General features: G+C 43.8%; 2 protein-coding genes across 6 annotated transcripts in view; one reads left to right on the top strand and one right to left on the bottom strand.

The window, feature by feature from the left end:
- Usp37 (ubiquitin specific peptidase 37) overlaps positions 1 to 1,331 on the bottom strand; it is a 105,816-nt gene extending 104,485 nt beyond the window's left edge. For both annotated transcript variants that reach the window (XM_045146754.1, XM_045146755.1), the window contains exon 1: positions 1,214 to 1,331. The gene's annotated coding sequence lies outside the window, so the exon portion shown is untranslated. The remainder of the gene's footprint in view (positions 1 to 1,213) is intronic.
- Positions 1,332 to 1,688: 357 nt separating this feature from the next.
- Cnot9 (CCR4-NOT transcription complex subunit 9) lies at positions 1,689 to 22,756 on the top strand. 4 transcript variants are annotated; one of them, XM_045148018.1, is made up of 8 exons: positions 1,689 to 1,747; positions 9,643 to 9,822; positions 11,442 to 11,557; positions 13,561 to 13,670; positions 19,440 to 19,549; positions 19,815 to 19,913; positions 20,111 to 20,202; positions 21,969 to 22,756. In XM_045148018.1, the coding sequence occupies exons 2-8, from the start codon at positions 9,781 to 9,783 to the stop codon at positions 22,138 to 22,140; spliced, it is 741 nt and encodes a 246-aa protein (XP_045003953.1). In that variant the 5' UTR covers positions 1,689 to 1,747; positions 9,643 to 9,780; the 3' UTR covers positions 22,141 to 22,756. The 4 variants fall into 4 exon arrangements, with proteins under 4 accessions (XP_045003953.1, XP_004662989.1, XP_045003951.1 ...); XM_004662932.2 differs by lacking the exon at positions 1,689 to 1,747 and adding an exon at positions 1,944 to 2,093 and having other exon boundaries at positions 21,972 to 22,756; XM_045148016.1 differs by lacking the exon at positions 1,689 to 1,747 and adding an exon at positions 1,944 to 2,093.
- Positions 22,757 to 26,671: the final 3,915 nt, after the last annotated feature.

Here is a 26,671-nt window from a genome sequence, read left to right as displayed (position 1 = left end):
CATTTAAATCTGAGGGAGGAATGGAAGAGCAAAAGACAAGAAATTCTTATTGAAAACAAGCATCTTAGACTCAAACTATCAGCCAAACACAGGTCCCCCCTCTTTCATTATTCAGATACTTCAAATACTTTTAAGAGGAGTAAATTTATTTTCAAACATGAAATGAAAAAGACAGTAACACAGGACTGAACCCAAATCATTGCATTTTACTAAAATCTCACTAAGACAACTGATTACTCCTGTCATTGGAGTTTCCACTCCTTCAAGAACACCTTTTGCCAGAACCAATAGTATGCATAACTTCTTCCATTTCTTGCAAAACTTATCCCCCCCCTGTCCAGTTCTTTCCAGGCTCATCTCTGGTCTGCTGATTTTCTAGCACTACCCTCACTTTAGGCAATTTCATTCATATCCATGGTTGCAAATATTACTGAGGTGGCAAACAACATACATTACATACACACACGTATCTATAAGTCTGGTCTAGAACTTTCCCCTCATCTCTAACCCAGTAGTATATCCAACTGCCTCCTTTTCCAACCAGAGCCTCTTCAGGCACCACAGCTCCCCCAAAAGGCACTCCGCAGAGCTGTTAACTATAAAAGAATGTCACACAATCCACTACAGGGGCAACACTCCAAAAGGACGGACTTTGTTATCAATGAATCCCATTTTCTTTCCTAGACCATGACAGAAAATCAAACTGGTAAGCCTGACAGCCGCGGCGCGACAGCTAGATACAGGGCGCAGCTATGGACACGACAAGAAGTCACTTCGTGTCCTTTTAGCGAGGGATGGCTGAGAGGAGAAGGGAGGTGAAGACCGGTGAAGAAAGCGAGCGGGTGTCCCGGAGGACCCGACAGAGGAGGTGTGGCAACGGAGTCAGCTGGAGCGTCGGCAGGCCCGGCTGGGCGGGGGAGGGGACGGGGTGGGCAGCGGCCGACCACCCTAAGTCCAGTGGAAAGGGACCGAGCCTCAGGGTGGACAGAGGGACGAGTGACAACACGGAGCGGGGTCCAGAGAAAAGGACAAGTAGACGCAGAGCACTGGACCGGCGGCCCCTGGAAGGGCCGGGCAGCCTGAAGGGGGTCAGGCCCAACTCCCGACGAGGGGCCGCCGTCGAGTGGGCGGACCGCACGGGCTGGGGTGGGTGGGGGCGGGTAGGGAAAACGGCTCAATTTCCCAGGCTACCCCCGCCCCGGGGCCGCCTTACCTGTGCCTCGGGGTCCGGAGTCCTCGGGACGGGTCAGCCGGACACCAGAGTTCGCGCGGACAGCGAGGAGCCGGGAGAGGGGGATGGGCGGGGGAGGGGGGGGACGGACAAGGAAGGGACAGCCGACCGCAGAGCGAGCGAGGCCGCTTACTCCCTTAAGTCAGGGCGAGCGGCTGATGGCGGGAACTGTGATCACACGCAAACACGTACGCACGCACGCACACTCGACGCCGCCAGCCCGGGCGCGTGCGCGCGGAGCGGCACGCCCCGCCCCCTCGCGCCCCGGCCCGGGCCCCGCCCCCGCCGAGCGACGCCCCGCCCCCACGCGGCCAGCCCCGCCCCCGGCCGCGGCCGCACCCGCACCGTAGTGCCCATGCGCACTTTCCACTTCACCCAATCTCGACCTCCCACCATTCCCCCCGCCCTCCCCGCCCCGCGCCTCACGCTCAAGCCCAACTGGGCATGCGCGGTTCTCGTCCTTTTCCCTAAACCTGCCCAGGCTTTTCCCGCCCTTCCCCGGACTTCGGAGGAAAGGTCAGAGTTCACGCTTCTCGGAGGTTACCGGCGATGCGGGCGGGTACCGAGACCAAGTAGGTCGCGGGCGTCCTTCTTGGTCGTGAATCTGAAAGGTCCAAGAGCATCCTTCCGGGACTGTTGAGCTAGGCCGAGGGCCGCGAAAAAGCGTCGTGTGGGCGGGGGTCAGGGGTGAGAGGTCAGAGGGCTGCGAAGGGGGCGGAGCGAGGCGGCGGCGGCGGCGGCGGATGGCGGCTTATCATCCTGGGACTCGGAGGTGCTGAAAGTGGGACGCGGGTCCGGCGCGTCCGGAGGAAGGAGGACCGCGGTGGCCGCTCCCAACATGCACAGCCTGGCGACGGCAGCGGTGAGTGGCCGGGCCTAGATGCCGTTCTCGGCTCCGCGTTTCGGGGTTGGCGGGTGTCTGTCCTCTAGCTGCCGAGCCCGGCTGCTTGTGTCTCCCCTCCCCCAGCCTGCGAGGTCCCGCCGCCCTCCGCGCCTGGACCGTGGCTGACGCCGGTACCCTGGGCCGGAGTCCTCTCGCGGGCGGCATCTCGCGCTCCTCCGCGGCGCCGGGGCCTGCTCCCGCGTCCTCCCCCGCCCCCCACCCCCTGGCCCGGCGGGCCATTCACTGCCTCATTGCGTGGAGCGACAGTTTCGGGACGCCGGCGGCGATGCGGGGTGATTCCGTGGCCATTCTGTCGGGGCGCGTGCTCCGGCAACCTCGCCAGCCCAGGCACATCGCCTGCGAAGGAAATGGCTTCTGCCTCACGCCACTTGCTTTGCATCGCAAAAGCCCCGAGGCTCGCAGAAGTTCACACTTTTTCTATCTGACTTCTAATTCTCTTGAACAAGAAATACCGTGTCTCCACTGAATTAGACTCTAGCTTCCTTGGCATGGATTACAAAACCCTGCATAACCTACGTTTACGACCTCTTTTTTTCCCCCCAAATATCTTCATTCATTTCTTAAAGAGACAGAGGGAGTATGGACGCACCAGGGCCTCTTGCCACTGCGAACGAACTCCAGGTGCATGCGCCACTTGGTGAGTCTAGCTTTATTAAATAAAGGGATACAGAGGTACCGAACCCTGGCCAGGCAGGCTTGTAAACAGGTACCTTTAACCGCTGAGCCATCTCCTCAGCTCCGGGTGGCCTCTATTTTTTTTTTTTTTTTTTTTTTTGGTCACCTTCTTGAGTTTCAATTAAAAGAACATGCACTTTTCCAACTTGAAGGAGCACTCTGTAGGCTCTATGCCTAGAATGCCCTTCTTACCTCTCCTTCCATGCACACACACATGGCATGCCTTTTCTCTCAGATCGCCACCTAAGTCTCCCTCACAGAAACCTTTCCTTACCCCTGTTTTGGTAATACCTTGTAATTCCCTAACTTTTCTCTCAGAAGATCCTTTAAACTGATGTCAGGTGTGTAATTGGAGTTCTTTACTTGGTAGTCTGTTTCCTTCTTGAGGTCAGGAACCAAGGATCTTGTGGATCCTATTTATATGGCTTCTCCAGTGGTAGAGTGATCCCTAGTACTGGTACATGAGTATTGAGAGACCATAGGTGAAGAAAGTGGCCAATGGGTTCTCAAAACCGTATGGGGAGAAAAGGGTAATTTAAGAACACTGCTCTCTAAAGGCTAATTCCAGCTTGTTTCACCAGGGGAAATGATTTAAGAATAATATACTGAAATTACATTATCAGCAAAATGACAGTTACTAACTAGAGTACAAAAAATTGCCTGTAAAGTATAAAATGAAACATACACCTATAATCTCAGTTGAGGTAGGAAGATCAGAAATGAAAAGGTTTTTGTTTTAAAAAAAAAAAAACTTTTTATTCAATGGGTACCTCAGAGCTTTCTGTCACTGGAAAAAAAAAAAAAAACTTCAGACTTCATGCACCACCTTAAGTATGTGCCTTTAACCACTGAACCCATCTCTCCAGCCCCAGAATTGAAAGTTGTTAAGGCCAGCCTGAACAACTTAGTGAGACCCTATCTCAAAATGCATTTTTAAGAGCATTAGGGTTGTATATAGCTCAGTGACAAAACACTTGGCCTAGAATACATGATACCTGGATTTAATCCTCATTACTGCCAAAGGGCAGGGGTAAACATTCCAGCAGAGTGTGACATTGCTTTGTGGAGCAGGGTGCAGTGGCTCTTGCCTGTAATTCCATTACTCTGAGACTGAAGTAGGAGAATTGCTGTGATTTGTGGCCAGCCTGGGGCTATAGAATGAGTTCCTGGTCATACTTGGCTAGAATGAAACCTGACCTCAAAAAGAGAGAAAGAAGGGCTGGAGAGATGGCTTAGCGGTTAAGCGCTTGCCTGTGAAGCCTAAGGACCCCGGTTCGAGGCTCGGTTCCCCAGGTCCCACGTTAGCCAGATGCACAAGGGGGCGCACACGTCTGGAGTTCGTTTGCAGAGGCTGGAAGCCCTGGCGCGCCCATTCTCTCTCTCTCCCTCTATCTGTCTTTCTCTCTGTGTCTGTCACTCTCAAATAAATAAAGAAAGAGAGAAAGAAGAAAAAAAGTTGCTTCACAGAATTTGATCTGTCTCTTCATCGACAGAGCCAGTAGTGGTTCTGTATCATGTCACCATGTTTGTCACTGTTCAAGGTGGAGAAGAATCTTATATCTCCGAATTAGATGGCTGTAATTTCCCGAGCTTTTGCTCCTTCAAAGTTACGCCTGGCATTTTAGAGGCGACAAGTTGGAAAACAATTGCTATTAGGGCAGAGGTGGGTTAAGCAAGGTTTGATCTCTCAAATCTGATGATGTCCTCTGTAGCATTTGTACCCTTAATACTAACCCATTCCTAGGCTTCACACCTACTCCATGTCCTTTTATTTTCTGTTGTTCCCTAATGCATCTTTTGAGCAGCTATTAAAACTGATACAGGAATGGAGAGGTGGCTTAGCAGTTAAGGCACTTGCCTGCAAAGCCTGAGGACCTGTGTTTGACTCTTCCAGATCCACATAAGCCAGACACACAAGGTGATGCAAGTACACAAGGTTGCACATGCGTCTGGAGTTCAATTGCAGTGGCTAGAGGCCCTGGCATGGCAACTCACTCTTTCTCATTTAAAAAAAAAAAAAGGACTGGGTGTGGTGGTACACCCATTTAATCCCAACACTGGGGAGGCAGAGGTAGGAGGATCGCTGTAAGTTCAAGGCCACCTTGAGACTACATAGTGAATTCCAGGTCAGCCTGGGATACAGTGAGACCCTACCTTGAAAAAACAAACAAACAAAATAATAATAATAATAGGACTGGAGAGATGGCTTAACAGTTAAGGTGCTTGCCTGCAAAGCATAAGGACTCAGGTCCCACAGAAGCCAGACACACAGTGACACGTGTGCACAATACCACACATGCGCACAGGGAGGCACAGTATCTGGAGTTGGATTGCAGTGGGTGGGGGCCCTGGCATGCCAATTCTCCCTCCCTTAAAAAAAAAAAAAGGCCAAAGTCAGGTGTGATGGCACCACCTTTAATCCCAGCACTCGGGAGGCAGAGGTAAGATTGCCGTGAGTTCAAGGCCAACCTGAGAATATATAGTGAAATTCTGGGCGAGAGCAAGACCCTACTTCAGAAAACAAACAAAAAGGTGAGTCTGTTGGGCTTGCTTAAAATAATAATAATAAAAAGAACAAAAGGAAAAAAAAAACTTGGTGTGGTGGCACAAGCCTTTAATCACAGCACTTGGGAGGTAGAGGTAGGAGAATTGCCATGAGTTTGAGGCCACCCTGGGGCTACATAGTGAATTCCAGGTCAGCCTGTGCTAGAGCGAGACTCTACCTTGAAAAAAAACAAACTGTGATACAGGGCTTGAGAGATGGCTCAGCAGTTAAGGCACTGGTCTGCAAAGGTTAACAACCCAAGTTCAAGTCTCCAGTACCCACATAAGTCAGATGTACAAAGTGACACATGCATCTGGAGTTCAGAGGCTAGAGGCCCTGCTGTGCCTATTCTCTTTCTGCTCTCCCTCCCTCCTTTCCCCCTCCTCGACCCCCTCCCAAATTATAAATAAAAGTGTTTTTTTAACCCTATGATACATATAATAAATTCTCAACACACTTCTTCAACTAAATTTACAGTGCATTACATGAAACATTTGAACTTTTGATGCACTTTAACTTGTTCAGACCACACAATATCACTTATTCGTAATTGTCTACTGAAACATAAAAATTTGAGCTAACTCCTTCACAAGCCCTTTTGCCTTGTCATAACCAAACTGCTTATGTTATTGTCGTCCAGGAGAAAGGACAACATAGCATAGCATTTGCTAGAATTGAGAAGAGCTAGAATGTGTAGCAATGCTGACAATAACCTAAGTCGTGAGATGATGTTTGCTTAGTAATGTTTAATAATGCAAATTGGGAAGATGGCTAAGATGTTAAAGGCACTTGCTTGTAAGGCCTGCCAGCCTGGATCCAATTCCCCAGCCATCCACATAAAGCCAGGTTCAAAAAGTGAAACTTAGCAGGTGTGATGCTACATGGCTTTAATCCCAGCACATGAGAGGCAAAGGTAGGAGGATCCTTGTAAATTCAAGGCCAACCTGATATGACATAATGAATTCCAGGTCAGCCTGGCCTAGAGTGAGACCCTATCTCAACTTTGGGGAATGGTTGACTGGAAAGGGTACCTCTTGAAGTTATTAGATTATAGAGCTTTTCCCAGGAGATTGGGTAGTAGAGTTAAAGCCCATGTTTCCACTGATTTTTTTTTTCAAGGTGATGTATTTTTCTAAACATATCCTTTCTCTGATAGGAATACCATTTTCAAAAATCTTGTAGCTAAAAAAGCTTGAGGCCCTATCTAAACTACACAGAAAGTGTAGATGTTTAAACAGTACTTAACTGTTCCATCATACTGTTGGTTAGGAGCCTGCAAGTTACAAAAGAACTTGTAGTAGATTGCTGTCAAATAAAGTTGAAGCTGCATGGTTGTATTTGAGTCCATTCAGGCAACTTGTAGTTCATTGGTGAGATGATAGACATCAAGCAAAAGACTTACAATCAAGCTTCCATTTATAGAAGCCATTATTCAAGTATCTGAGTCTACTTCAGAGTATGTCTTTTACTTTATTCTGTTTTTCATCTAAGATAGTTCATTTCCTTGCTTTTCCATCTATGTAGTGGCTACATAGTCATTTGGTCACCCTGAAGTGTGGTAGGAATCTATAAATGCTATCTGTGTCATAGTACAGTTCAAAAAAGCATTGAGGGTATGGTGGGAAGATGGCTTAGTTGGTAAAGTTCCTGCTGGGTAGGCTTGAGTACCAGTTAGATCCCTGCCATCCATATACAAACCAGGCATGAAGCTCCTGTGCCTATAATCCCAGCACTGGGGAGACAGCTACAGAAGGACCACTGGCTAGTCTAGCTGAATTAGTGAACTTCAAGTTCACTGAGAGACACTGCCTCAAAAATAAGGTTGAGCCGGGCGTGGTGGCACACGCCTTTAATCCCAGCACTCGGGAGGCAGAGGTGGGAGGACTGCCGTGAGTTCGAGGCCACCCTGAGACTCCATAGTGAATTCCAGGTCAGCCTGGGCTACAGTGAGACCCTACCTCAAAAAACAAAAAAAAAAAAATAATAAGGTTGAGAGATTCTGTGGAGATAGCTCAGTGATAAAGTGCTCACCGCACAAACTGGAGTACTGGAACTCAATCCTTAGACCTCACATAAAAAACTGGAATCTGCTGTGGGCCTCTGTAATCCCAGCACACTGACACTAAACAGCAAGATGAGAGCAGAGACAGAATTTTCCAGAATCTCATGGCAAGTACATCAAAAAACAGCAGAGCAAGAATCCAGAGCAACAAACCCTAACTGAAATAAGATAGACAGGCAAGGACTAACCTGAAAATTGTCCTCTTACCACCATGTGCACCGCCCCCTCCACACACAAATAAGGTAGGGAGATTGAGTAATACACCAAATGTCAACCTCTGTCGTATGAATGTGCACCTGCATACACATACATACAAAAAATAAATAAATAAAACAGGACTGAAGAGATGGCTTAGCAGTTACGGCTCATGCCCTTGAATCCTAAGGTCCAAGATGCCAGATGCATATGGTGGCGCATGCATCTGGAGTTCATTTGCAGTGGCAAGAGGCCCTGTCGTGCCCATTCTCACTCTTATCTCTATTCTCTCCCCCTTCCCCCCATCTCTAATAAAAACCTTAAAAAAATAAAAAACAGACAAGTATTGGGTGTAATTTCATGCCTGGGTAAATTAAGCATGTTAATTCATCTTCACAGTAGTCATTTTATCTGTAAATACAGATCACCTTTTTATCTATCTACTCACCCTTTTAGTCCTCATGATTTAGAGAAAATTAAATGAGGAAATCTTGGACCCATGGACAGAAACTGACAAGAATTTGTGAGAAGGTTGTAGCAAATGTAATAATTTTTGTAGTCCATTTTATTTTTTAAATAATAATTAAGGAACTAAACCAAGATTACCAGGCTATTTGACGAGTGTGGAGAATTATAGAAATGTTCAGGCTTAGGGAAGAATGTTGGTTTCTTAGTACAGTAATGAAAACATGTTCTGTAAACCTTTTTGAAAAAAATATTCTATTTGAGAAGGAGGCAGAGAGAATGGGCACGTTAGGGCCTCTAGCCACTGCATCCAAACTGTGGACACATAAACAGCCTCGTACATCTGGCTTTACGTGAGTACTGGGGAGTTGAACCTGGGTCTTTTAGCTTTGCCAGCAAGCACATTAACTGCTAAGGCATCTCTCCAGCCCTCTGTAAATCTTTTTAAATAGTTCCCATATGAATAAGTAATGAATGTTCTTAGAGATGGCATATCTTTTTTTAAGAATCTACTATGCAGGAGGCATGCTGCGCACCTTTTTTTTCCTAGTATTTACTTATTTATTTATTATTTATTTGAGAGAAACAGAGAGAAAAAGAATGGGTACATCAGGGCCTCCAGCCACTGCAAATGAACTCCAGCTACATATGCCACCTTGTGCACCTATCTGGCTTATGTGGGTCCTGGGGAATCAAACTGAGACCCTTGAGCTTTGCAGGCAGGTGCCTTAACTGCTAAGCCATCTCTCCAGCCATATGTATGTGTGTGTATATATATATAAATGGAAGCATATATATGTTGTTTTTCATGTCTTTAGCACATTTTATTTACTATCAGTACATGTAGGGCTATCTTTTACACCTATCTGATTGATAGCCTTTTTCTGCTTTAACACAAAGAAACCTGTATGATAAATCCCTCACCTTTGAATCATTAACTGTCAAGTTAAATTGTTTTGCATCAAATTTATGCGTTTAGAAAATCTACCCTGATATTTATGAAAATATATTTCATCTAAAGCACTACAGGGGCTGGGGAGATAGCTCAACAGTTAAAGATGCTTGCTTAGAAAGCCTACTGGACAACATTTAATTTCCCCAGTACACATGTAAAGCCAGATGCACAAAGTGGTACATGTATCTGGAGTTCATTTGCAGCAGTAGGAAGCTCTGGCATACCCATGCACACATGTGCTCTCTCGAATAAATAATTGTTTTTGAAAATAGTAAAGTAGGTGCTGGAGAGATAGCTTAGCACTTCCCTAGTACCCATATAAGCCAGATGCATAAGGTGGCATATGTGTCTGGATTTTGTTTGCAGTGGCAAGTACTACAGAGCAAGAGTTGGTTTGATTATAATAAACTTGGCCAGGCATGGTGGTATACACCTTTAATCTCAACACTTGGGGAGACAGAGGTAGGAGGATTGCCATGAGTTTGAGGTCACCCTGAAATGACTGCGTTGTGAATTCCAGGTCAGCCTGGACTAGAGTAAAACATTACCTTAAGCAAAATAAACAAACAATATAATAAATTCTTTTTTTTTTTCTTGTTTTCCCCTGAAGCCTGTGCCTACTGCACTGGCTCAAGTGGACAGAGAAAAGATCTACCAGTGGATCAACGAGCTGTCCAGTCCTGAGACAAGGGAAAATGCTTTACTGGAGCTAAGCAAGAAGCGAGAATCTGTCCCTGACCTTGCACCCATGCTGTGGCATTCATTTGGTACTATTGCAGCACTTTTACAGGTGGGTATATACTCATGAGAAGCAATTTGAACATATTTGTCTGTTACACTTAAGTTTTTTCTACCTTTGCAAGAATCTTTTTTTTTTTTTGTTTTGTTTTTTGTTTTTCAAGGTAGGGTCTTACCTAGCTCAGGCTGACTTGGAATTCACTACAGCAATTCTCCTACCTCTGCCTCCCAAGTGCTGGGATTAAAGGTGTATGCCACCACGCCCGGCTAAGAATCTTTTTTAGAAAAGTCTTTATTTATTTATGAGAGAGAATGAGTATAGGTGCACTAGGGCCTTTTGCCACTATAGATGAACTCTTGATGCATGAACTACTTTGTTCATCTGGCTTTACATGGGTACTATGGAATTGAATTCTGGCCTGTAGGCTTTGCAAACAAGCACCTTTAACCACTGAGCAATCTCCCTAGCCTATGATTTTTTTTTTTTCTACCCAAGCGATTGGTACCTTTCAGTCTTGAAAATAGACTCTAAAAATCTGTATTTTAGCAAATGATGCTTGTATAGTCTAAGAACTATGACAAGAAACACAGCTTCAGGAGTACAACAAGGATAAATACATGTAGTGAGGAAGAAAGTGGAAATTAGGTGTAAGGACTATAGGTATTATCTGGGGAAAGTATGATAAAAATATAATGGCTGTAGGATTAAAGTCGTTACATTTATGCATTAAAGAATAAATAACTGAAATTTGAGTCAGGTTAAGGTGGTGATTGGTAGAGAATAAATTAAAAGTGGAACAATCCCAGAACACTAAGGTAGTGGAATGATTATCCTTTAAAATGTCTTCCCAGCCAGACGTGGTAGACATGCCTTTAATTCCAGCACTAAGAAAACTGAGGTAGGATTGCTATGAAATTCAAGGCCAGCATGGGTTACAGAGTGAGTTCCAGGTCAGCCTGGGCTAGAGTGAAACCCTGACTCAAAAAATAAATTAATGACGGGTTGGAGAGATGGCTTAGCGGTTAAGGCATTTGCCTGCAAAGCTGAAGAATCCCAGTTTGACTCTTCAGGACCCACATAAGCCAGATGCACAAGAGGGCATATGAATCTGGAGTTTGTTTGCAGTGGCTGATAGCCCTGACATGCCCATTCTCCTTATCTCTATTCTCTCAAAAAAAAAAAAAAAGATAGATAGATAGATACATACATACATACAAATAAGAGCTGGGCATGGTAGTGCACACCTTTAATCTCAGCACTCGGGAGGCAGAAGTAGGAGGATCATTGTGAGATCAAGGCCACCCTGAGACTACATAGTGAATTCCAGGTCAGCCTGGACTAGAGTGAGACCCTACCTTGAAAAAACCAAAAAAAAAAAATATATATATATATATATGTATGTATGTATGTATGTATGTATGTATGTATGTATGTATGTATAAATGAGTCCAGGCATAGTGGTGCCTACCTTTATAATCCCAGCACTCAAGAGGCTGAGGTATGAGAATTGCCATCCTGGAGCAGCAGAGTGAGTTCCAGGCCAACCTGGGCAAGAGTGAGGCCCTACCTTAGAAAAATGAAAACCACAAAAACGTCTTTTAAGGTCATTATAGTATAGGAATTAATTGCTAAGCACTTCTATTCATCTAAGGTTGGTTTCCATTTTTCAGGAAATAGTAAATATCTATCCATCTATCAACCCACCCACCTTGACAGCACACCAGTCTAACAGAGTTTGCAATGCTCTGGCATTATTGCAGTGTGTGGCTTCACACCCAGAAACCAGGTGAGTACTTTGGGTGAGTTGATGGAGGATGGTTTGATTGAGTATGGTGTGATAAAAGAAGGAGCTTGCAATGTATAAATCTTTAGGACTCTTCCAGTGTGTAGAAATTCCTCCTCCTACCTGCTAAAGTAGGGTCTCAATCTAGCTCAGGCTGACCATCAAACTCATGGTGATCTTCCTGCCTCTGCCTCCCAAGTGCTAGGATTAAAGATATGCACCACCATGCCAGACTACTTGTATAATTTTTTGAGACAGAGCCCTCTCCGTCCCATGTCCTGGGATTGCAAATGTGTGCCATTGTTTCTATATTATTTAAATTTACAAGCCAGTTTTTAAAGTTTCTGGTTTCAGATATGAAGGAGTGTATTTTGAAAATGAAGCAATTGACTGTATTCACTGAGTACAAAACTAATTAATTTAAAAAAAAAGAAAATGAAGCAGAATATAGCTACATACTTAAACATCATAGGAGTGGTACTGACAGTATCAGTAAACTCTGAACAGAAGCAGATCAAACTAATGCAATGATTTACTCATAAGCTAAGAGGAAATAGTTATACTTGGTTATTTTAAAAATGTTTTCTGGAGCAGGTGTGGTGGTGCATGCCTTTCATCCTAGAGGCCGGGGTAGGAGGATGGTTGTGAGTTCAAGACGACCCTTAGACTACATAGTGAATTCCAGATCAGCCTGGGCTAGAGTGAGACACTACCTTGAAAAACAACAAAACAAAAAATTTTTCTGGGCCAGGCGTGGTGGTGCATACCTTTAATCCCAGTACTTGGGAGGCTGAGGTAGGAGATTTGCCATGAATTGAAGGCCACCCTGAGACTACATAGTGAATTCCAGGTCAGCCTAGGCTAGAGTGAGAACCTACCTCAAAAAACCAAAGGAAAAAAATTAAAAGTTTTCTGGCACTGATATAAACCTGTGTAAAAGTCAGAGCTATAAACCAGGCATAATGGCTCATATCTTTAGTCCTAGCACTCAGGAAGCTGAGGCAGGAGGAGTACTGTGAGTTTGAGGCCATCCTGGACTAGAAATTGAGACCCTTGCATGCCATACAGATGCTCTTTTACGACTCTGCCAACTGAACTACATTTCAGCCCAGTGGGATTGGCCTGAAATTCCATTTTGCTTCAGCTTCCTAAGTGCTGGATTGGATACAGATATGTACAAACAAATCTAGCCTTGGCAGCATTCTATGAACTAGGGGTTTTTGTTTGGTTGTTGGTTGGTTTCGGTTTTAAGCCCTTCTGGGAAATTTAAGTTAATCAATGTTTAATATACTTAGTGCTGATTAAAAGGAGAATCGAGACTAAAGAGATAATTTAGTGGTTAAAGCTTGTACTTGCAAAGCCAAAGGACCTAGGTTCGATTCCTCAGGACCCATGTAACCCTGATGCTCTGTTGTACCCATTCTCTATCTCACCCTCTCTCTCAAATAAAAATATTTTTTAAAAGGAAAATCAATCCAATCATGGTGGCACACACCTTTAATCCCAGTACTTGGGAGGCAGAATAAGGAAATTTGCTTGTGAGTTCAAGACCTGCCTGGGACTACAAGAGTGAGTTCCAAGTCAGCCTGGGCTAGTGTGAGACCCTGTCAAAACTGGGAGGGTGGGAGGGGGAAAACATGTTTAACCACCTTTGTGTTGTTTCACATTGATGCCAGTGACTTCTTGAATGGGATTAGTCTTAATGGTGAGTAGAATAGAGCAGAGGGCTATTCTCTCCTAGGCACTGTAGGCATCTTTGGCATTTTTCCATTGGTGTTGGTAGCCCTCAACATTTCTCATTTCTGTCAACAACTAATGTCTCCATACATTGACATACATCCCCTAAAGGACAGGACTATGCATTTCAGAACCATTGGTCAAGACTAAATCCTAAGAATCCTTCACTCTGACATGTTATGGTACTTATAGGCCTCAGAAGTTGTTGTGATGCTTAAGATTCTTGTAAGTAAACTCTACTCTGAATGTGATTTTATTTTCTCTTCCAGGTCAGCTTTTCTTGCAGCACACATCCCACTTTTTTTGTACCCCTTTTTGCACACAGTCAGCAAAACACGTCCTTTTGAATATCTTCGGCTTACTAGTCTTGGTGTTATTGGTAAGTTATTAGGGTTGTTTTGCAAGCCTAAAATTCTTACTCATAATGGTCTAAATTGTATGTTTTGTTCACTTCTTACAGTTTGTTTATTTTTGTGTCTGAGGTTTCCATTTTTTAAGCTTTTTTTCTATTTTTTAATTTTATTATTTATTTACTTGAGAGTGAGATAAAGAAATAGGGAGGGAGGGAGAGAGAATGGGTATGGCAGGGACTTCAGCCACTGTACATGAACTCCAGGTGCTTGTACCCTCTTGTGCATCTGGCTTACATGGGTCCTAGGGAGTCATACCTGGATCCTTTGGCTTTGCAGGCTGGTGTCTTAACCACTAAGCCATCTCTCCACTCCTCTGAGGTGATTTCTTGTACTAATACATGCTTGGTAATTCTCACCATTCTAAATTGTTAGTAAACCTGTGTGAGAACCAATATTTAAGATTAAATTTTAAAGCCAGGCATAGTGGCTCACACCTTTAATAATCCCAGCACTTAAGAGGCTGAAGTAGGAGTATCTCCATGATTTCCAGGCCAGTGTGAGCTAGATTGAGACCCTCCTTCAAAAAATAAAAAACGAGGGGCTAGAGAGATGGCTTAGTAGTTAAATGCTTGCCTGTGAAGCCTAAGGACCTGGTTCAAGGCTCAATTCCCCAGGACCCACATAAGCCAGCTGCATGCATCTGGAGTTTGTTTGCAGTGGCTGGAGGTCCTGGCGCACTCATTCTCAAATTCCTCCCCCTGCCCCACTTCCTCTCTCTGTCTGTGATTCTCAAATAATTAAAAATAAACAAAAAAAAATTTTTTTTAAAGATTCAATTTTAGGATGAAATTATAGGGAAAAAGACTTAAAAACTTGATTTTGTGTTTGTTTTTAACTATACTGGCAATTAAACTACAAACCTTTAAAATTTTTATTTATTTACTTGAGAATATGAGTTGCTGCAGCAAATAAACTCTAGATGCATATGCCACTTTGTGCATCTTGCTGGTGGTGGTAAATCAAACCCAGGCTGGTAGGCTTTAACCACTGAGCCATCTCCCCCGTACATCCATCCCCCACCCTGTAGCCCTGTTTAATTTTTTTTTTAATATTTATTTATTTGCAAGCAGAATGAGAGAGAATATGGGCACACCAGGGCCTCTAGCAACTGCAATTGGACTCCAAATGCTTATGCCACTCTGTGCATCTGGCTTTACGTGGGTACTGGGGAATCAAACTCAGGTCATTAGGTTTTACAAGCAAGTGCCTTAACTGCTGAGCCATCTTCCACATCCCCTGCTTTTTGTTTGTTTGTTTGTTTGTTTTGTTTTTTTGAGGTAGGGTCTCACTCTAGCCCCGGCTGACCTGGAATTCACTATGGAGTCTCAGGGGGCCTTGAACTCACAGTGATCCTCCTACCTCTGCCTCCTCAGTGCTGGGATTAAAGACGTGTGTCACCACGCCCGGCACATCCCCTGCTTTTTTAAAAAAAATTTTATTAACAGTTTCCATGATTGTAGACAATATCCCATGGCAATGGCCTCCCTCCCCTGACTTTCCCCTTTGAAACTACACTGTCCATCATATCCCCTCTCCCTCTCAGTCTCTCTCTTATTTTGATGTCATGATCTTTTCCTCCTATTATGATGGTCTTGTGTAGGTAGTGTCAGGCACTGTGAGGCATGGATATCCAGGCCATTTTGTGTCTGGAGGAGCACATTATAAGGAGTCCTACCCTTCCTTTGGCTCTTACATTCTTTCTACCACCTCTTTCGCAATGGACCCTGAGCCTTGGAAGGTGTGATAGATACATTGCAGTGCTGAGCACTCTTCTGTAACTTCTTCTCAGCACCCTGATGCCTTCTAAATCATCACAAGGTCACTGCTCAAGTTAATAGTTCTATATACAGTTATTGGTGCATCCTAGGCAATCACTCTGCCATTGAGCTATATTCCCAACCCTCAATATATATATGAAATGCTTTTGATCTGTGTATATTGATCTCTTCTTATAGTTGGTATACTCAAGAACAGGAGCCAGTTCATACTGGTTTTTGTATTAATGGTGTTAGAACCAAATTAACAACTTTAGGGCTGGAGAGATGCTTAGCGGTTAAGGCATTTGCCTGCAAAGCCTAATGCTCTGAGTTCAGTTCCCTAGTACCCAAGTAAAGCCAGATGTACAAAGTGGTGCATGCACCTGGAGTTCGTTTGCAGTGGCTGGAGGCCCTAACATGCTCATTCTCTCTGTTTATCTCTATTTGCCAGTAAACAAATAAAAAGATTTAAAATCAAGACAAAAACAAAGTACTTTAGATCTTTCTTTCTTTTCCAAGGTAGGGTCTCACTCTAGCTCAGATTGACCTGGAATTGACCATGTAGTCTCTCAGGGTGGCCTCGAACTCTCAGTGATCCTCCTACCTTTGCTGGGATTAAAGGCATGTGCCACCACTCCCTGCACCTAAAAGATCTTAATTGGCTTTATTTGTAATTCTAGAATGGGCCAGTAGCTTATTTTGTAAAAGAATAAATATTCTAGTAAGCTGAGGAAGTTGGTTTTATGGATAGAAATAACTTTAAAAAGCTAGGTGTTGTGGTGCACCCCTTCTATCCCAACACTCGGGAACAGGAGGCAGGGGTAGGAGGGTCGCCATGAGTTCCAGGCCAGTCTAAGACTACATAGTGAATTCCAAGTCATAGTAGGCTAGAGTGAAACCCTGCCTTGAAAAACCAAAAAGAGGGTCTGGAGAGATGGCTTACCACTTATGGTGCTTACCTGAGAAGCCTAAGGAAATTAGAGCCAGACCTGGTGACATAGCATAACACTGAGAGGCAGATGTGGGAAGATCATGGAATTGAGGCCAACTTGGTTACATTAAAAAGAATATGTTTCATGAAACCAAGGACTGAGGGAGTTGTTCAGTGGAAGAGCATTTGCCTAAAATGCTAAAGACCCTAGGGTTAGATTTAATCCCCAGTTCCAGGAAAAAAAAAAAAAAAATTCTTAGGGCTGGATAGATGGCTTAGCAGTTAAGGCCCTTGCCTGCAAAGTGTAACAACCCACATAAAGTCAGATGCACAAAGTGGCACATACATCTGGAGTTCATTTGCAGTGGCTGGAAGCCCTGATGAGCTCATTCATTCATTCATAAATAAAATATTTTTTGAAAAACATCTGAAAGAGCTGGACATGGTGGTACACACCTTTAATCATCCCAGCACTTGGGAAGGAGAGCTAGGATTGCCGTGAGTTCAAGGCCATAATGAAATACAGGTCAGCCTGAGCTAGAGTGAGATCCTACCTTGGAAAAAAAAAAAAGAAAGAAATCTGAAAGGGTAGTCATTCTTTATCTGTCATGTGCTCTGTTGTAAATTAAGGTTTATGTTAGTTGGTCTGGGCTTTTTCATGTAAGCCTTTCTATATCCTGTTCTGATTAAATCAGATAGTATTCCCTGCTCTCTCCTAAAATAACCAATTCTAGGTATCACAGGTTCAAGCAACTAAGGCCTTGCCTATAAAAGCTATTGATGAGGCTGGTGAGATGGCTTAGCTGTGAAGGTGTTTGCCTGCAAAGCCAAAGGACCTCGGTTCGATTCCTTAGGACCCACGTAAGCCAGATGCACAAGGGGGCACATGCATCTGGAGTTTGTTTGCAGTGGCTGGAAGCCCTAACATGCCCATTCTCTCCCTCTCTCTGCCTCTTCCTCTCTCCCTCCCTCTCTCAAGTAAATAAAAGTGTTTAAAAAGAAAAAAGCTATTGATGGGCCAGGTGTGGTGGTGCACCCCTTGAATCCCAGCACTTGGGAAGCAGAGGTAGGAGGATCACCATGAGTTTGAGGCCACCCTGAGATTACATCGTGAATTCCAGGTCAGCCTGGGCTAGAGTGAAACCCTACCTTGGAAAACCAAATAAATAAGTAAATAAATAAATAAAATGCTATTGATGGATTAGGCAGTTTGTGGATCAGTCATTTATATGACTTGCCCACACTGTGAAGGGATCACTGAATTGTGTCCATAACCTGGTCAGCATTACCATTTGATTGTATAAGTGGGTAGAAATTCACAGACTAATAGAATTTGTGTGAATTTTAGAGTTTATCTGTCCAAACTCTTTATACATATAAAACATACCTACAAAGGGAAAGTAACTTTCTCAAGCAGATAAAGTAGTTATATAATGAAGATTAGAATCGAGTTGTGTGTTTAGTTTTTCTTAATAAATTTTTGCTGTACACAAGAGTGGTTTTGCTATTTGGGTAAAGAGACCATGTGACCCCAGGGAGTAATATTTGCTTCTGCTTACTGTAAAGTAGTATTAATGTGGGCACAGTGTCTTTGCTACCTGTGAATATGCTTTAATATAGATACAGCATTTACCCTTACTTAAAATCAGTGGAGAGTAGACTAGTAATAGTATTCTTATAGATTATACAACAAGAATTGTTGAAATAGGATCTGGGGGTATAGTTCATTAGATAGAGCACTTGTCTAGTATGCATGAAACCTGATTCAAAGCACCAAAGAAAACTGGGCATAGGGCTGGAGAGATGGCTTAGTGGTTAAGGCACTTGCCTGCAAAGCCAAAGGGCCCAGGTTCGATTCCTTAATATCCATGTAAGCCAGATGGACAAGGTGGTGCATGCGTCTGGAGTTTATTTGCAGTGGCTGGAGGCCCTGGCATGCCCATTCTCATTCATTCTCCCTTCTCCTCCCCACCCCCGTTTCTCTCTCACACAAATAAGTTTTAAAAAAAAAATGTTTAATTGGGCATGATGGCATTTATGCAGTCCCAGCAGAAGGCAAGAGGATCAGAAGTCCAGCTTCATCCTTGGCTAAGTAGTGAATTCAAGACTAGCCCTGGCTACATGATAAAAATTGTTTAAATGGCTAACCTCCTACTGACTGTATGATAAACCACATTCAGGATCTTTCAATACTATTAGATTAAAGCCAGCCTGGGATTTCTTCCTTTGCTTTTCTTCCATTCCTTCTCTTTCTTTACTTCTGAAACAGGGTCTTGCTATACCCCAGGCTGGCCTGGAACACTGTGTTGACCAAGCTTGAACATAAGCCTTGAACTTAATGGCAATGCTTTGTGTGTCTGTCTGTCTGTCTATTTTGGAGACACACCAGAGTCTCCTGCTGCTGCAAATGAACTCTAGAAAAATGCAACTCTTTGCATCCAGTTATACTTGGATACTGAGAATTAAACCACAGCTAACAGTCTGTAACTACTGAGCCATCTCCCAGATTACATGACGGGTGCACACCACCATCCTTGGCTCTTCCTTTTAGCTAGAGATTCTTACTCTAAATTTTTTGTTTGTTTGTGTGGTTGGTTTTTTGAGGTATGGTCTTACTCTAGCCCAGGGCTGACCTGAAATTCACTGTGTAGTCTCAAGGTGGCCTTGAATTCATGGCACTCCTCCTACCTCTGCTCCCAAATGCTGCCACCACATTCCACCCTCTTACTCTAAAATTTTACATGAACCTGGCATGGTGGTGAACACCTTTAATCCCAGCATTTGGGAGGCTGAGGTAGGAGGATCAGCCTAGACTAAAGCAATACCCTTACCTTGGTGGGGCCAGGCATGGTGGTACACTCCTTTAATCCCAGCCCTTAGGATGCAGAGGTAGGAGGATTGCTGTGAGTTCAAGGCCATCCTGAGAATATGGAGTGAATTTCAGGTCAGCCTGGGCTAGAATGAGACCCTACCTCTAAAAACCCAAAATAAAGAAATTAACTAAATAAAATAAAAAATAATCTTTTACTTGTCCATATTTTTTGTAGGGGCCTTGGTGAAAACAGATGAGCAAGAAGTGATCAACTTTTTATTGACAACAGAAATTATCCCTTTGTGTTTGCGTATTATGGAATCTGGAAGTGAACTTTCCAAAACAGTATGTGCTTTTAACTAAGAATCATCATTGTTTGGTTCTTAGGTTGTCTGCTGGTTTTGGGGCCTGTCATCATGTTTTGCCTTTCTTCAGCCTAAAGACCTTCCATGAACATGTTTTTCTCTTTTGAGAAAATTGTTGCTAATTGCTAAAAAATACTTTTTTCTGCTGCTGCTTGCTGTTTTCTCACTGATTGATGTTCATGCTTGGGAAATGGGGTGACAGCTCTGAGTAGCTCTTGAGACTTACTAATTTTATCTTACTCCAGGTTGCCACATTCATCCTTCAGAAGATCCTCTTAGATGACACTGGTTTGGCCTACATATGTCAGACATATGAGCGTTTTTCCCATGTTGCTATGATCTTGGTGAGTTCTTTGATTTGTCCCTTTGTAACTGTCCCTACATATTTATAGTCTTCTAACTAGAAATAATAGTTCTGACAAAGTAATCCTGAAACCTTCTATAATAATTCTTACTTGGATGATCTGATCTCTGATGGCAATTAGATTTTTTGTGCTTTTGTGTTTTTTCCTATCCCTCCCCTTATTTGGGGATAAAACAGGGTAAAATGGTCCTGCAGCTATCCAAAGAACCCTCTGCTCGTCTGCTGAAGCATGTAGTAAGATGTTATCTTCGGCTCTCAGATAATCCCAGGTAAACATTGACCAAAAAAATTTTTTTTGTTTTTCAAGGCAGGGTCTCAGTCTAGCTCAGGCTGATCTGGAATTCACGTAGTTTCAGGGTGGCCTCGAACTCAAAACAGTCCCCCTACCTCTGTCTCCCAAGTGCTGGGATTAAAGGCATGTACTACCACGCCTGGCCATTTAGAAAAAATTTACAGGAGTTTAAGGAAATACTCTCTTAAATGGATTTCCAATCTCACAGCATCTTGAGGCTAAAGAAGAGATACAACTGTGTTTACTTTTATCTAGGACAAGACTTAAATTCCTATTAAAATCTAAAGCTCAGGATTTAAAAGTCCATGAGAAGCCCGGTGTGTTGGTGCATGTCTTTAATCTCAGTACTCAGCTGTTAGTTTGAGGTCAGCCTTGGCTAAAATGAGACCTTTCCTTGGGGGGGGGGGAATTTCATGAGTTGTATCTTCCCACTGTAACTCTCTGTCCTAGTCCGAAAGTCAAGAAAGTCCAGACAGTTCCAGGGGAAGACTTACAGTGCATCACTCCTGTGGTTTAATCCAAGTGACCAGAAAGACAAGTCTACTTTCAAAGCTCTCTTAGAAAGTTTCATAACCCAGAGGGCTTTTCAAATTGTGCTTTCAGGTCTGATTCCTGTAAGGTCCTTGATCTAATTACTTTATCTCTTTATGTTCATAATCTTTCTGCCAGAAATCATACATTGTAGGTATAATGCATTTTAGAAATGTTTGACCTTTTGCTTATAAATCCATAATTTATGCTGAAAGCTATTTGCTCAGATTCTGCCAAGCCACATAATGGAAGGATTTCTGTGCTCCTAGAAATGGGGGTTACTTGGTTTATCTCCTGCCACTGGGGTTATTCAAGCCCTATTGATTCATTTGATCATTTTGTCCTGTTTTCCAGTGGTTTCTGCTCTCACCAAAGTTTGAAATGTGTTTATTTAAAATCCTACCTGAGTGAGAAGCCATAACTGTTTAGAACAGCCTCTACATAGTTAACATTCACCATTTTATAGTTTCAGACTTGATTTTCTGCTGTTCATTTCAAAGAAAATTAAACCTTTACAAGTCCATCTGAGCCGGGTGTGGTGGCGCACGCCTTTAATCCCAGCACTTGGGAGGCAGAGGTAGAAGGATTGCAGTGAGTTTGAGGCCAGCCTGAGATTACAGAGTGAATTCCAGATCAGCCTGGGCTACAGCGAGACCCTACCTCAAAAAAACAAAATAATAATAATGCTACCATAACTTTACTTTTTACCATTCATGTCCTAGGAAGGTTTTAAAATAAAAGTTGAAGCACTTAATTACAAGGTTGAAGCAATTTCTGTAAAAATGTAAGTTGGAAAGTTACAGAATTAAAATCACTGTTTTTCATATACAAGTGAGATCATATCTGCTTTTTACTGATTTTTTAAAATTTTGTCTACTATAACCCATCTATGTCTAATATGAATAGTTTGACAATATTTACTATAATAAATAGAAGTTTAAAGTGAAGTAAACTATTGAACCATTTTATTCCATTTGCTTTTGCATGAAATTATACATGGGGGCATGATTCTGATTGTGAACTATACATTCTAGGGAATCTCTGAACCTATGCCTAATATAAACTAAGAATTTTAATGACTTCTTAATTTAAGCTGACAGAGCTATAGATTGCCAGGATAGTGTATGTTTAAGTCTAAGGCAGGGGCTCTTCCTTAGACCCAAAATGTGGGTTTATTTGTTGTCTCCCTGGTTGGTTTGTTTGTTTCTAATGTAGGGCGCGTGAAGCACTCAGGCAGTGCCTCCCTGACCAGCTGAAGGATACAACCTTTGCCCAGGTGCTAAAAGATGACACCACCACAAAACGCTGGCTTGCACAACTGGTGAAGAACCTGCAAGAGGGCCAGGTCACCGATCCCCGGGGTATCCCTCTGCCCCCTCAGTGATCTTCCCTTGTCCCCTCCCACTACTCCCCCAAGTTGGGGACAGGAGGTGGCACCTACAAGGAAAACAGCTCAGGTTTTATTGCCGACCAGGAATAGACAACCTCATTGTTGAACCGCACTGGAGAGAAGGGGCAAAGTACCCCTGCTGAGATGTGTGGGCTGCCATCAGGCTGCCCTGTGGACCTGGGCTTCCTCTGCTGCTCCCAGGAAATGGGCTCCTGACACAGCAGTCTACCACCACAGCCCCAGGAGGGCTCAACACCAGCAAATGCTGTATCTGCAGCATGTCCAAGATGACCCTGCTCCCCTACCTCGACTAGCCACTGGCAGAGAGGGGAGACGGTGGTGATAGCTACACTCTAGGCATGATGAACGCCCGGGACCAAGCCATGTGGCTTTTTTTTTTTTTTTTTACTTTGCCTTCCTGGAAGACTCAAGATGTGTCTTTTAATTCTCTCTCTCAGTATTTGTTTACTTTGGTTTTTTGGTTTTAATCTCAGAGAGAGGTGTGTTTAATGGACACAAGCTGTAGTTTTCAGCAAAACTTTGTCAATTGGCATTGTTTACAAGTCTGTTAGCTGCATAAGCTCAATAAAATGTTGGTTTGGGCATTACATCCCCTCTGGCAGGCCAGTAGCTGCATCAGGCTGTTGGGCAAAATGGGGGACAGGGGAAAGATGTAAAGCCAAAGGACAGCAGGAACTCACCATATTTCCCCCCTTCCATTCTTCACTCCAAGTTCTGGCTGCCTTTAACCTTATTTCTGGCTTTAGCTGCTAGCTTTCCTAAATCTCAATGCTTTTTCCTTTTTTTCACTTCCCACCTATCAAACTCAAAGCAGATGTCTTAATTCATCCAGCTATCCTAAAAGGATATTGTATTGGAGCAGGAGGGGTGGCAGTCTCCAGATCCAAGTCTTCAAAGATAATTTCTAAGAGGACTTTTGAAAGGGAGGCATGTGGAATTAAGGTGATAGGCAGTGCCATTTCTCATCATGATTATACTTGAAACAATATTAGCTGAATTAGTTCAGATTTAAAATGGAGGGCTGGACTCTGCTTGGTCACTCACTCTTTTTCCTCCCTTTTGACACATTCTCTTTGGTCTATGGAAATTACAGGGTTGCCACTTGTTCATATTCTGTTAAAATTCTTGCTCCATCTCTTTAATCTATAGCCTAATACAAACTGCCTTGCTTTCCTCAATCCTTCCATGGTTAGCACTTTTTTTTCTCTCATTCCCACCTCCAAAGATGAGATTACTGGTCCAACTCTAGAATGAGAGACCAAGACTTTGGTCCACATTTCACACAATTAAAGCTGTCTCTTAACAAGTTTGATGAGATTATATTAAGGCCAAGGTCATTGAAACTTTTGCAGAGGCAGTTTTGCCAACCCAAGGGCTCTTTTATGCCGACTTTCACAATGAGAGTCGGCCTTGTTAGTTGGCTTCTGTCTCTAAAGCCAAGAAAGTAGTAATTAAGTAGCCTAGGTGTAGGAAGTGAAAAGTAAGCACTTACTTCCCTGCCTTCTGAAAAGGGGGAGCAGATCTCGAGCCTGAGGAGAGATCATCGTGGAGAAAGCAGAACAGCATCACCTGAATACATAGATGTCTTGACTCCTTTCAGTCCACAGCCTGTGATCTGGAAAGTCCAACTAGGGTAACCCTGATTTTTGATAACCGCCTTCCTGCTGAGCCAAAGTTTCTCATTCTCCCTCCACTGAGGAAGCAGCTGAGGCCCAGGGCCTTGCTCCCTGGGAAGTTTTCTCTCCATCTTTCGGTGCATTGGCCATGTTACTGTGCCAATAGTGTCTTAATTCTTGTCCCATCTATTCTCAGCTGGCCTTGGAACCCGCATAGAGTTGGTGGGGGTGGGGAAGGGTGGGATGGGTCTTATTCCTTGTGGTTGGTCCTGATGTGTGTATTATATAAAAACCCCTCCCCATATTTTGTGTTTTCCATCCCGCTTCCTCGACAGGATTGAAATAAAACATGCTTCTGGTTTTGTAAAAATAATTTTTCCTTTCAATTGACAATGCTATTTTGTTAGCATAGAGATAACTGGGCGCTCTGGTCAGGAGGTCCTTGTTACACCTGCCTGCACCCCTGAACACACATGACTGCACGACTGAGAAGGCAGTGATGGTCTGTGGACAGGCTTGTTAGGAGTCCCGCAGGCTGCAGCTGATACAGAAGAGCTGTTTGGGAGGTGGTCTTTAGCCTGCTAGGCTTGCAGAGACAGAACCTCACTCCCAGCTTTCATGTTAATAACTGGAAGAGATTTCTGTAAGTGAAGAAGTCGTGCTTAAAACATTTTATTCTGAACTTTAAATTTTATCCCGGAGGCTCAGGGCTTGGAGCACATCTTTAGAATTGTTCCATGCCTGGTTCTCAGTAGGACACAGCTAACCCATTCCCAGCTGCTTTTTTCAAGAGCTGTAGAGGATCTGTGACTATCCTAGTGGTGGGACAAGACAAGGAAAGGCATCCATCTCTGTCGGAGGGTTCTTTTTACACTGTCTACTTGGATCTCTCTGCTCAGCATTCCTGTTACTCAAAGGCTAAGAAAACGAGAACAAAGTTGTTGCCCCAAAGTGGGGCCAGGTACGGTGCTGCATGCCTTTAATCCCAGCACTTGGGAGGCTGAGGTAAGAGGATCACTGTGAGTTCCAGACTAGCCTGGGGTAGAGTGAGACCCTACCCCAAAACAAAAAGCAAATGGAGTCTGGAGGAGTAGCTCAATGGCAGAGTACATACCTATTATGCATAAAGCAACAGTAGTCATACTCTCTTCCCCCCACACACACACACACATTTGGTATGTGTAGTATGTATGCATAGATTTCTGTGTGGGTCAGAGGAATACTGAATGTCTTCTTTCCCTCACTGAACCTGTAACTCCCCATTTTTTCAGTTAGACTGGCTGAGCAGGGAGCCCCAGTAACCTTCCTGTCTCTGTCCCATAATGTTGGTGTGGTATTACAGACATGTGGCCATGCTTGGTATTTTACACGGGTGCTGGAGATGGGATTCTACTCCTCATGCTGCTGAGCCATCTCCCCAGTCCCTATATATTCTAATTGCATCCACCTAACAGAATTGATCACAACTGCACCATCAAGAGTTTTGTTTTTGTTTTTCAAGGTAGGGTTTTGCTGTAGCCCAGGCTGACCTGGAATTCACTATGTAGTTTCAAGGTGGCCTCGAACTCTTCTACCTCAGCCTCCCAAGTGCTGGGATTAAAAGGTGTGCACCACCACACCCAGCCCAAGAAAACTTAAGCCAGGTGTGGTGGCACACACCTTTAAACATAACACTAGAGAAGCAGAGGTGGTAGGATTGCTGTGGGTTCAAGGCCAGCCTGTGAATACAGAATGAATTTCAGGTCAGCCTGGGCTAGAGTGAGACCCTACCTTTAAAAAAATAAAGTTTTAAAAAAATGGAGCTGGAGAGATAACTCAGTGTGAGCATGAGTCTTGTTTAGATCACCAGATCCCATGAGCATCTATAATTCTAATGGCCCTAAAGTGAGAAGAGAGGCAGAAACAGGAGAATAAACTCCTGGGCAAGCTAGCCTGCTGAACAAGGTGAAAGACAAAAACTGACAGCAGAAGATGTCGGACACACTCCTGCACCCACACGCATGAGCACGTGCCACACAGATTAAAATTAATATTTTAAAAGTTGGTGGCTGGGAGCTGGTCATGGTGGCACACACCTTTAATCCCAGCTGAGGCAGAGGTAGGAGCTGTGAATTCGAGGCCAGTCTAGGACTACAGAGTGAATTCCAGGTCAGGCTGGGCTAGAATAAGGCCCTACCTTGTAAAACCAAAACATTTTATATACATATATATTTTTTAAGATAATGAAATTTATTGGAACCTGTGGTATATAGCTAAAGTGATGCCCCACCCAATTCACTTTTTATTTATTTGAGAGAGGGAAAGAGGCAGAGAATGGGCATGCCAGGTCCTCCAGCTACTACAAACGGATTCCAGATGCATGTGTCACCTTGTGCGACTGGCTTACGTGGGTCCTGAAGAATCAAACTAAGGTCCTTTGGCTTTACAGGCAAACACCTTAACCGCTAAGCCATCTCTCCAGCCCCTAATTCACTTTTGAAACACCAGCACCTAGCCACCCAACCACCGTGGCCATGAATATAAACAAAATACTTTAAAAGCTGAGGCAGGGATATCTGTGACCTCACAGTGCCTGACACGACCTATCGTAATAGGAGGAAAAGATCATGACATCCAAATAAAAGAGACTGACTGAGAGGGGGAGGGGATATGATGGAGAGTGGAGTTTCAAAGGAAAAGGGGGGGGGGGCATTACCTTGGGGTATTTTTTATAATCATGGAAGTCGTTAATAAAAAAATTGAAAAGCCGGGTGTGGTGGCGCACACCTTTATACCCAGCACTCAGGAGGCAGAGGTAGGAGGATTGCCATGAGTTCAAGGCCACCCTGAGATGCAGAGTTAATTCCAGGTCAGCCTGGACCAGAGTGAGACCCTACCTCGGAAAAAAA

This window comes from Jaculus jaculus, chromosome 4 (assembly GCF_020740685.1).
Source record: "Jaculus jaculus isolate mJacJac1 chromosome 4, mJacJac1.mat.Y.cur, whole genome shotgun sequence".
Lineage (NCBI taxonomy): Eukaryota > Metazoa > Chordata > Mammalia > Rodentia > Dipodidae > Jaculus > Jaculus jaculus.
This window is presented reverse-complemented; position numbering and strand designations above follow the sequence as displayed.